Here is a 12,164-nt window from a genome sequence, read left to right as displayed (position 1 = left end):
AATTCACAGTGATATTCAGATATACTTGATGAATAGATAGCATAGAGTTGTTGGTATTTCTCTGGATGGTTATGGAAAATAAATGGTAAGGAGAGAGAACTTAAGCAACATACTATTCTGGCAGCTTCAGTGAGTTATTTCTGCTCACTGTTGGCCTGTATATGGTACTTTGCATTATGCATTTGAAATACAATGTAAACAAGGCATAGTAGGTAAGACGCAATAAGCCTTAGTGCAGTGACATGCAATGCACACTTAAAATAATTGCTCATTCTTCTATAGTATGTTGTTAAACAAACTAAAAAAATTTGTAAAACATATGTCAGCACTAGGAACACAAAAAAATATACTTCCCTCCTTTCTGTTGTATTCATATGTAACACCTCAAAATGCAAATAACTCCTAATGAGCAAATGCCATATTTATGAAACTAAAAGCCATACTATTCATATAAGATAACAAACCATAGTCCTCTGTTGGAAAAACTGAGACATGGGTAAGGACACCTAAAGTAACATGTAAAAGATTAAAAGGAAATTCAAAGAAGAAAAAAAACCACTGTTCTACGCAGCCAGGTTCATTGCCATAAATACTACTCTAGCCTAACACAGACCCCTGTTAGGGTGTCTTTGTCTTCTATATTAAGAACCATGTCTTCTTTTAACTTATGAAATGTTCTTTTTCAGATCTTACCGGAAACAAACAAACAAATAAATAAATAGAATGCAATATTTCTGAGAAGGCTGAAAGAAACATGAGACAGACCTGATAAAACCAGGTGAAGGAACATCAAACTGAGCTCTGCTTAGAGATATATGCAATCAATAGCAGCAAAATTAATCTGAAAAGGCTGTTTTGACCACTTCTCAAATGGTAAGAATACATCCCCATGTATCCTTAAATACATTAGAAGAAGGAGAAGTCAATGGAAAGAAAACAGTAAATGGGATATGATAATCAAAGACTCAAAAACCTAGGAATATGCATACTTCAGAGGAAAGATAAATTATTATGTAATAATTTACAGTATTTAAAAAGCAAAATAGAATTTCCATGCTCTTTCTCATAATGATGAAATGGAACAGTCACCAAAACTGCTAAATAAGAGAAGAAGGGCAAACAAAAATAAAGCAATTTTGATAGCCTTCAGAGGAATTTCCTGTTGACAGATATCCTTCAGACCAATAACTTGATGGGGGTTACTGACTTGTGATTAATTAGGTTAATCATTATTATTAGTATATTTGGAAAATTACAATTTAAAGCACATGCTAACTACTATCTGGTAAAATCAGAATGTAATTCTGGAAATTTCTGCCACGTGTTTTTTTTTTGTTTGACTGGTTTTTTTTTAACTTCTCTGAGATATATGGTACTAGGCCTTTTCAAAAACAGAAGGCTATGACTAAAGACCAGAAAATGCATTTACCTTTGATAGATAAATACAAATGTAATAAAATTGTTTGCAAGAAAATTATAGTGGAATTTATGTTAAGACAGTACCATTCTAACAAGAAAATTAGAGGAGAAGGCTGAACATATGAGCAGAATTTCCTTGTAAGGAAAGATTCAAGGCCAGGGGATAAATTAACTCAAAAGTTACTTCTGGTTCTGCAGATCTTACTAATTAACAAGATCTTTGCATATTGAATTTTCACAGTCAATCTGCTAACATTTCTTTTTTCTTCCCCTTTTTTTTCTTTTTTTTTTTCCCTGCAGCTGACACCACAGCTAATCATCAGAACAAAACTTCAATCTGCATCTGACAGTCATGTAGGCTGGTAAGTAATGTACACTATATCCTAAGAAAACCAACCCCTTTACTCTTTTTCCCCCCCAGCATTTTATCATTGCCTGAGAAAATAAGGGACCTCGTACTAGCAAACAGAAATCTCCTATTTCCTCTGAGCATGAGCTCAACCTTCTTCCATTTGCTATAAAAACTAGTTGCTTTCCTTAGTCATCTTAGCTTCCAAAAAGAAGTATCAAATGTGTCAGAGAGTTTAGCATACCATGCTGAAAGTTATAAGTTCTAATAGTTATATAGCAATTAGTTGCAAGTGCATTGTTTCACACCACTGGAAATTAAATGGTAAATAGTTGAAGTAATAATAATTAATTACTAAGATACCTTCTGAAGTGATGTTTCCATGGAAAAACTGCATGGAAATCAAGTATGAATTCTGATTAAAATCTAACCAAGCTAGACTGAAGATTACCTAGAGTCCAATTAAATGTGACAAATGAACACGTGAAAGATTTAAATTCCAATTCTATTTCTGTCAGAATGATCCATTAATATTGAAGAATACATTATCAGAATTTGAAAAAAACAATTGTACTTAAAATAGTTAAAATACAAATGGACTTAAGAATCAGATCCCATAAAGCTCTTCTTCAAATATCAGATATTACATATATGAAGGAATTAAAGTACATTCCATCCTGTTCTGTCATTACATATGTTAACATCTCAGGGTATATGACATGCCACTATTGAAATCTTGTTTTTAAAATGTGACAGTAAAATCCAGAAGTAAACAAAGTATATCATCACAATGTCACCCATCTTTCAATGGTCTCAACTCAATTTTTTATAAAGGAGATGGATTTTCTGACTAGGATATGCAAACCCTGTGATGCAACTTTTGCCATGTTTATTTTGTTTTCATTCACTTTTCATGAAATAATTTATTCATCTTGCTCTTTGTTTTTATCAATTCTGTCTATACAATACTATTTTTTAAAAATGAATCCAACAAATTCATACTACCAGACATAAAATAATACCTTTCAAAAATCCAAAAGTGCTTTCTAAAATGCTTTAATTATTGGAATGCAATGCCAGTTTTTTAATCAACACAAAAACTTAAATAAACTGGCTAGCTCTAATTTTTTACATCACTCAAGTACTCTTCATTTTCAATTAGACTGCAGTAAGTGTGATGATTTTCAGTGGATATTGAATATATTAAAAAACATAATGAAATGTGGCTTTACAATGTATGGTTCAGGCATGCTCCATGTTAGCTTACTTTCTAAAATCAGAATTTAGTGTCCAGGAAGCTGCTACACTGCAATACACCCAGGGGAATTAAGAAATTATTTAGTTTCATTATCTTAATGACACACTCTCACTACAAAACACACAAGAATCATCCCAGTTTATGTGCAAAATCTGCACATTTTTTCTGGCATTTTTCTAGTAATACCAGTATTACATTCTTTCCTACCACACAGCCAGAAAATCGAAATGTGAAGAGATATATTAATGTAAAAAAATGAGGAGGATATATAGGCAAACATACTTAACCTAATAGATCTTCTTCTTTAGATGGATGAAACCATCTTCCTTTTTGGTTATTTAATAATTTGCTGTTGGGATATATATTATAAGCATATGTAGACTGCTGCAGCCATCCTTCAGTCATACATTTTAGATCTGGCGATACCTTACCATGGAGAATAATATACTTTTACTGGGTCAACACATTTATCTCAGGAAAGACAAAATGCCAAGAATAATTAACCAGCTTTAAAATCTCTGAAAAGCTAAAACATGCACTTAACCGAACCAATTCATTCAGTCTATAACAGAAAATACACCGCCCTTCTTGGATGTACCCCCTAATTCCAATTGAGTTAAACTACCCATTATTTAATTGTTCATAAAGATCTGTACACTTTGACATAAAATAATTTATTAATTGTCTATCAGTAAAGGAAAAGACAATGAAGTCATTGTCTGACTTCATAAAATTTCAGAAGACCAGTAAGTGGTGAACAGTAAAGCATTCAGATTTTCTGAAATACTTTTCAATTTGAAAAGTTTTAAAAAATTCTAAATAGTTTTAGAGAGGAAAACAAAGATTTAATATACCTTTATCTTTTAATAGGTGGATAATTAATATAAAATAAATACGGATTCAGCACTTTCCCCTTCTATATAAACAGACTGAATTTAAATGAAATGTTCTAAAAGTACTGTACAAAATAAAGTATGAAGAAAAGGAAAGTAATGTTCTTCTTTTCTAAATAATGAAGACTGAACTTGACACTCAGTGCTATTTTGAAAATGGTCTAAAAAGTTTTTTGGGAAAAGGGAATTATCTAAAGTGGGGTTTTAAGATCCTATTTTCTTTTGTTGATACTGAACATATTAAATTCTGGGAAATTTCCTAAGTAGTTGTTGAACCAAAAAAAAGGAAGGAAAAGAGAACACAGGTTCCTTATGGTCTTTTATCTAAAATGAAAAGTATGAAATTTATTTCAATTACCATCTCCCCAGCCCTCTACTGGTATTTTTTTCAATGTTTTAAATGCTTCTGCAGTATAGTATTTAAAGAGTAAATAAAGTGCTGTTATTAGTAGTAGTTATGTTCCATTATTTTGTATATCTGCATTTTAGCGAACTTTAAAATAAAATAATTACAATTTTAGCTATTTAATATATTTATTTAATTTTTTGGACTGACCTTTCAAAAGTCTACTTAGTATCACTTGCTAGTGAGATTATGTGTGTGAATGTCATGTTTGCCCCTACCATTTTCCATATGCTCTGCCTCACCAACACTGCCATCCGGCGTAGTCCTTTCGTAGTTGTCCTCTGGGAGTGGAAGGGCACCCAGTCTTGGCCCTGATGAACTCTTACTGCTTGGTGTTTCTGACTCCTCCAGACCGCTGTCATAGCAACTCTGCAATGACCCTTGATGTGGGTCCTGAGGCTGACTCACAACAGAAAACGTCACTCTACGAAACGGCTGCAAGAGAAAAGATTCTGAATGTCACTGGAAAGTTCAGTCTTTGAACAACGGATTCTCAAAACATGAATTAAACAAACTAATATTTTAACATTTACCAATTAAACAATTTTGTCTACATTAAAGCAAACAGTATTACAGTCCTTAAAAGGCCACTGGACATTGTATCTGTGGATTTTTGCTGGGAATATACGGTTCAGAACCTTCGTGCAATTTTGCATAACCTCCTTTCAATTGGCTGCACCAACTAAGAAAGCTGGCTTATAATTATTGATGAATTCTGTACAGTTTCTATTTTATTCAATAATAATTATTTGAATGGAGTTTACATCAGACAGCATAAAGGTACTTGGCAGTGTGCATGTGTATGTGTAAGACTGTGGGTGGGTATAAATGCTTACCTCTAAACTATATTGTGGGTATTAACAACAAAGCAGCACACCCATAAGCCTTTTATAAAATCACTTCCTGTGGTTTTGAAAACTAGCTGACATGTGAAAGGTTATAAAAAAAAAAAAAAAAAAAAAAAAGGGGGGAAAAAAAGAAAAAGGGTTCAGTCTCTTAGCTCCTTTGCCATAAAATTCAGTGCCTGGAGACAGGGTGTGTTGCCAGCTGACTTAATAAAGCCTTTAAAGTACTGTGAGCACAGCTGACACCACATGTTTCCACTGGGACTGTACAAACATAGATTGTTAGAGATCTGTATTCATTCAAAATGACAGATATTACTGTTGCTCCAGAAGCCTACATGCTGAACCCTGGCACCAGTGAACATCCCAGGAAGTAGGAGAGCCATTCCTTCACATTTCAGAGGACGCTGAGGGCAGGCGGGATTTTAATTTGGAAGCTAGGGGAATCTCTTATGATTTGAATTACACTCAAGCAGTAATGATATATTTCAAATAATTTAATGATACATTTGAAATAACAATGTTTCCAAGGCTAGAAAACCACAGAGAAATATCTGATGTTCTTCTAAACCAAACACCAATAGATCCATTTTATAAGGCACTATGCAGACTTTCCTGTGTTTAAAATGTGTGGTCTGAGAGGGTGCCCAGTTTTGGATTCTAACGTGTTTCAAACCCTCTGTGAGAATGAGACACAGGCATAAATCACCTCCATTGGCATTTCTGGTCACTATAAGGTGGAAATATGCACGTAAACCAAAGGGAAACAGCAACAACAACCATTTACACAAGCCCTGAGCAACACAAGTTCACATTAGGTGTATAAGTAGAGGGATGGACGGAGCATCATTTAAAATTCTGACAGTTGCTGGTTTGTTTGTTTTTGGCACTTTTTTTTCCTTTTTTTGAGGATACAAAGTTTTGAAGGTATAAAAATATGCAGTGCTGATGGTAAACCAGTTGGATAATAAATATAACACTAAGTCTTTCTGGCACAAGTAAATCAAATGTTTATAAATGTGTTACTAGAAATACGGGAGACTTCTACAGGAACAGATCGTACTCTCATCGTGTTCTTGGTTTTTGAGAGTTTTCTTCTATCCTTCAGTTGCAAAGTGCCTTTATACCACTTTAATTTAGAGCTTTGTGTTATATATCTACTGCAAGGAGAATGCAGAAGCAAACCAAGAGAATGGAGAGCACAAATAATGTGCTCGTTAAAAGAGCTTATTAAAACAGTTTAAAGTTGCCGCTCCTTTCACTAACATGGAAAGAGTAGGAAAAAAAAAAAAAAAAAAAAAAAAAAAAAAAAAAAAAAGAGGAAAAAAGAAGAGGAGGATGGTAACTGCTATATTAAGACCATTAATCTTCAATACTTAACTAGAATATCTTTTCCCCATAGATGCTTCCTAAGATCATTCAAAGGAATCCCAATGAACTGCACAGGAGTTCTATAATCTTTCCTTCTGGTTCTTAATCATGCAGGAAGGATAAAGCCCTTTTGCAGTAGTCTGTCCTGCAAAAACTCTGCATCATTTTCATAATTTTATTTGTACTTTCATAATTCAAAAATAGTTTTTTGTTCTTATGGTAACTCCTTCAGAGAAATAACTAAATAAATATAAAGAAAAGTAAAATGTCTTTATCTATGTCATGTTTTTAGATGCGAGCTACCAATTTTTCGTTTGTCTTTTTTTTTTAAACTTATGAAAGTAGTGATTTCCCTTCGTATGATTTCCTATATTTTCCATGTATGGATTCCTAAACATACAAAAAGATGTAAAAAGAAGACAGTATTTCATATCCTGTAAAAAAGCTCTTTCATTTCTTTCCAATATGACTATTCTGAGATCACTTAGGAATACTTGCAACTAGAAATTAAGGCCTCACTAATACAGTAAAGTTCGTTATTCCACTGACTTAATTCCCGAGATCTTTCCACTGCCTTGACACTGAAGCTATATTTATTTCATCATATTATTACCATGTCAAGTGGACAGATGACTATTTATTAAGTATGCCAAAATTTCTAGTACAGTCTAAATTGTACTACTGTTTTTTGTGAAATAGCTCAGAGAACTGTTTAAGGATGTGAAAAAAAGTAATTTGTCTCCACTCAGCTCATTGGTGGAATGCCCAGATCAGTCCTGAGATCAGGTTTTGCCTTCTATAAGGAGCATCATTGAAAGAACTTTCTAGCTTGCCCTCCTGTCTTTCCTCAAGACCTTATACTCTAGATGCATGTGCTGTCCCACCACACCTCAGTAATGTCATATTTCTGAGGCCACACAAAGTCACAGTTCCTCTTGATTGTTTCATAGGCAGTAATGTTTCCTATGGGTCCTTGAAGCTGACTCTCTTTCATTCTATTATTCTGGAGCCCCTTCTTTGATATCCACCTCTGCCCAACACTTTCTTACTTGTCTGAGGGTGGTAATTTCCCTCCATGGCCATTCCTAGTTTAAAGTTCTCCTTACCAGGACGCCCAGCCTGGTGAGAAGGATGCTGTTACCATCTTTGACAAGAAGGATCTTGTCTCTTCCTAGATATCCTCAGTTGTCCAAAAGGGAGTCTAAAAGCAAAATCCTACACGACCTCACTGCTCCTTCGCAAACCTTTGACTTTCAGGACCCATGGGGCCTTCACCATCTCTCTTCAGTGCCACATAACCATCCTTGACGCAATCAACATCCTCACAGTGCCACTGGTGCCCATGTGGATGAGGAATAGCAGGTAACTGAGTGAATAAACCTCAGAAGCCTCTGCAAGATCATACTCCTTATTCAGGTTTATACTTGGAAAAAGACACCTTCAGCTCTGACCATAGATAATTGGAGAGTATGACACTTAGAGACACCCAGAGACTCTGCAGAATTAATGTGTGGGATGTAAAGGACACCTGCATGCTGGTCCTACTTACATTGTAGTCTAAAGATCACTTCAGCATAATATCTGAAAATTCTCATTAGAGATTTAATCTGAAGAGGCAAATATTACCACCCTCTCCCAGGGTTCTGCATAAAGGTTTTTAAGATTTCATTCAATTATTGTGATGAACCCACTCCATCTGCTTTTCCAGATATAATCACCTGCCTGAGGTCACTTTATGGCAAAGACATGCTGCACCATAAACAGTTTGCATTGTCTACAGTTATTACAGAAATTATCAAATATTGGAAACTTTCTGTTCTGTTTCACATTGATTTTTTTTTGGAAATCAGCCTAAACTAGGTCTGAAGCATGTGGCTAACACATCTGCAGTAAACATAAAAATGGTAGTAATGCTATTTAAAATAAAATTTCAAAAGAAGTATAAAAGTTTTAAGAGCTTCTCTTCTAATATTCTTTTAAACACATATGTCTTGCCTAGATGACATATAGATGCAAAGTTGGGCTGCTTTCAAGATAATCTTTAAGAAAATCCCTATTTATCATCTAAAGTAAAAGATTCAAGCCTTTACTGATTTATTAATATGACTTTTTAAACAGACCTGGGTGTTCATAATTTTTTTTCTTGATTGCTGTATTGAGTAAGAATGACCTGACAAAAAACTAACACACAAAGCATTCAGTTCAGTAGAGCATATTCAACCCATTACATGGTATACCAATGCACATGAGATAACAAAATGCATATGACAAAATCCTCCCTGGAAGAATGATGTTCATGTTAATAGCTATTCTGCAGTATTTATTATACTTCCATCGGCAGCACCAACATCAGAATTCTGACCTCTATATTGCATTATTTCTGAGAACCAGATTATCTCAGGCAAATGTATTGCAGATTTTTAATGTGTCATGCCTCATGCAATAACATGATGGCTTGTGCTTTTCTGATAAAAAGAAATAGACCTTAATAATAATATATGTTTGGTACCTGCATGGGAACATTATATTTGATTAGTGAAAGGGATTTTAAGAACAAAAAGAATTGGCTTTCCATGCTGTGCTTCACTGCCTCCTTTCCAACATGTAATCCTTTGTGATACATAAAACACCATACACTTTAGACAGTATAGTATGGGTAAATATAGCAATGGTTACAAGAGAACTATGAGCCATAAATGACACTGCATTTTTATATACTTTGAAAACTGAGGCTGAACTAATTATGGAACATATTTTTCACACCCAAGAAATGATTTCATCTTACAGATAAAGTTGATGGAAACACCAAATAACGGCTTTTCCAAAAAAGGCCTCTAGAAATAAGTCTGTATATGTATATGCATGTTACTCTTTATGTAATTTATAGTAGTCCTTTAGTTGCTACTAACAAGTATATTTCAGTTAAATTAGATTTATTTCTACCAAGAATGTTATGAGCACTAGAAAGTTGATATATAATAAATACTAATTCATTCATCAGTTGCTATGAATGCAAAGAAACCCTCAATAAACAAAAACTTTCTTAATGCACTCTAATCTTCATTTAGATTCTAATCTATAAAACATTTGAGATTTCAAAGAAAAATGCATATTAATGAAACAAACCGGAGGGAAGAAGATTGAATACCAAGATTAATATTTTTTAAAAATTATTGGTAAAATGCTGGTTATCTCATATATTTACTGCAATTTCAGAAATAAGGATATAAGCAGCACTTTAGCATGGAGAAAAAGACTATGTCTTTTTGTGCTTCCATTGATAAAATTATACCAGTAATGTTCTGCAGAAAAATGGATGCGAGAATTTTCCAAGTGCTGATAAAATTAGGTACATACTCATGAGGAGAGAGAAGAGGGTTATGGTCAGCTTTATTGATTTTCAGTGCATAACATTAATACAGCTCCATCTGACAGCACTGTGAATCAACATGGTGGAACTGCTTTTATCCAGATAAACCCATTAGCTTTTCAATTTGTCCTTCCCAGCAAAACTGCAACCTTGTACCTTTACTAGTCTCTTAGTAGGGAAAGTCCTTACTAGATTTGTATTTAGTAAGAATGCAATAGTCTGATGATTTTCTCCCCCTGAAAACTGATATCATATTTTCTGATAATAGCACATGGAATTATTCCTAATTATATCTGTTCATGGAGATTAACAAATCACAAAGAAAAGATACATCTATGTGCTATACTTCAAACATAAATCACTGCATGTCTTGTTCCAGCTGCATTTCATAGGAGATGTTTTCCCCTCACCAGCAGATTAAAAAGTACTGCAATGCCAAAGACAAAGACTTCTTGCAGTCTGTACTATGTGAGCCCTATTAACTAATTCTATGGTACCATATTAATCTTAGACTGCATTAAATAAATGCCCTCCAAGCTAGAAAGCAAAACGTATTATATGTGTCACAGCTTGTCATTAGGGACAAACTGTGGATAGACTTGGTACGCAACGATATATCCATATCACATCATGAGGCTTAACCATCACACCTTTTCACCATTGTGAGAGGGATTTTCCTTCAATTTCCTAAAATTTCCAGCTTTGTATTGTGTTTCCTTATATTTCCCATTGCTTATGAATTATAGTCCTCCATGGTTCTGTATAGCAATTGCTTTCAAATTTGTAAATAATATTGGTTCAAATCCTATTGCATTGAGACTATAATGGTGGGGTGGAAGTGTGACTCCTTTTTACATTTAATTGATACCCCGATGTGCAACCACCGATGCTCTCTCAGGGAGTTACCTCACAAATAATTTTGGATACAAAGTGGATGCAGTAAAGAGAGAGTAGCTAATTTTCTCTCAATTACTTAGTCCTTAGATAAAAATAGTAAGATTCCATCAGGCCTTCCTGCTATCACAATGCTGACATCTCAAAAGACTCCAGATTTTAAAAATGTTTTAAACAACTGCAAAATACAATCCAAGAAGCTAATTAACATGTTGAGAAGCATAAAAAAATATTAGCCAAAACTGAATACCAACGTAAAGAAAGATATTTTAAAATATTTCTACTAGCTCATACAGCAGTAGCTTGAACATTAGCCAAAACCCTGGAAGATGAAGAACTAAAAATAAGAACTCCAGACAACTCTGGAGATCACCCAGTCCAACCCTCCTGCTTTAAGTGGTGTCACCCAGGCATTTTGCCCAGGGTTACAATCAGTCAGGTTTTTAATATCTTCAAGAACAGAGACTCCACAGCCTCTCTGAGCAACCTGTTCCACTCATCACTTTACTCATAAATTTTTCCTATGTTTGAACAGAATCTTTGTATTTCAGTTTTTGGCAAAGTATAAAAAGTACTGGTGATGAGTCAAACCTAAATAGTATTATAATTTCTGTTAGCTTCATAAAGTCAATCAATGTCAAGATGAAGATAGCAACCTTGATATATGTATAGGGTAGATTTGAAAAATAGGCAGAAAAGATACATCAACTCTACACATGAATTCGAAGTGTTTCTTTAGAACTCTAATTTTGATGAAACACATCATTATCCTTTTCTTTCTATTCATTCTTAATTTCTGGAAGCTTGTTGAAAGACAAAATATTAATGAACAATTGCTATTCTGCATGAATAGTTTTGACTCACAATCATTTCACCCATTCAAATCATGTCTTTCTAATGTTCTATATTTCTATCATTGTTGTTAATATAAAATTGACAGGAAATTATATTAAATAGGCATTATTTTTCAATGAAAAGACTGAAACACCTGAGACAAGTGTTACAACAGAAGGGGAAAAGACAAGAAACACACTGATAGGAATAATCAATATTTTCTTTTAAATTTAATTTATCAAAAAGTAGTAAAAATTGCAATTTTAAACAGGGTTGAAAAAAATAAAAAATATTCTGATATTACAGTTCTGCATCAGGTACCACCTCTGATGAAGGCGTGTTCAGCTATCAAGCAAGAATACTACACACAAGGGAAAGATTCTTCATCACTATTGTAATTTCTTTTGGTAGAATTTTAATAATTTTATTTGCAGTAGTGGGCTCCTGGTCATGAACCAGAAGAGCATCTTGTTTGTTCTGTATAAATATGAAGCACAAATCCACTAATATCTATTTGCTTAAGCC

General features: G+C 33.8%; 1 protein-coding gene across 1 annotated transcript in view; it reads right to left on the bottom strand.

Annotated features, from left to right (window-relative positions):
• Positions 1-12,164, bottom strand: part of PCDH7 (protocadherin 7) — a 249,651-nt gene that overhangs the window by 116,679 nt on the left and 120,808 nt on the right. The window contains 1 exon segment of the mRNA XM_030449944.1: positions 4,544-4,760. Within this exon segment, the coding sequence (XP_030305804.1) occupies positions 4,544-4,760 (217 nt within the window).

The sequence above is a fragment of the Calypte anna genome, chromosome 4A, assembly GCF_003957555.1.
Source record: "Calypte anna isolate BGI_N300 chromosome 4A, bCalAnn1_v1.p, whole genome shotgun sequence".
NCBI lineage: Eukaryota > Metazoa > Chordata > Aves > Apodiformes > Trochilidae > Calypte > Calypte anna.
This window is presented reverse-complemented; position numbering and strand designations above follow the sequence as displayed.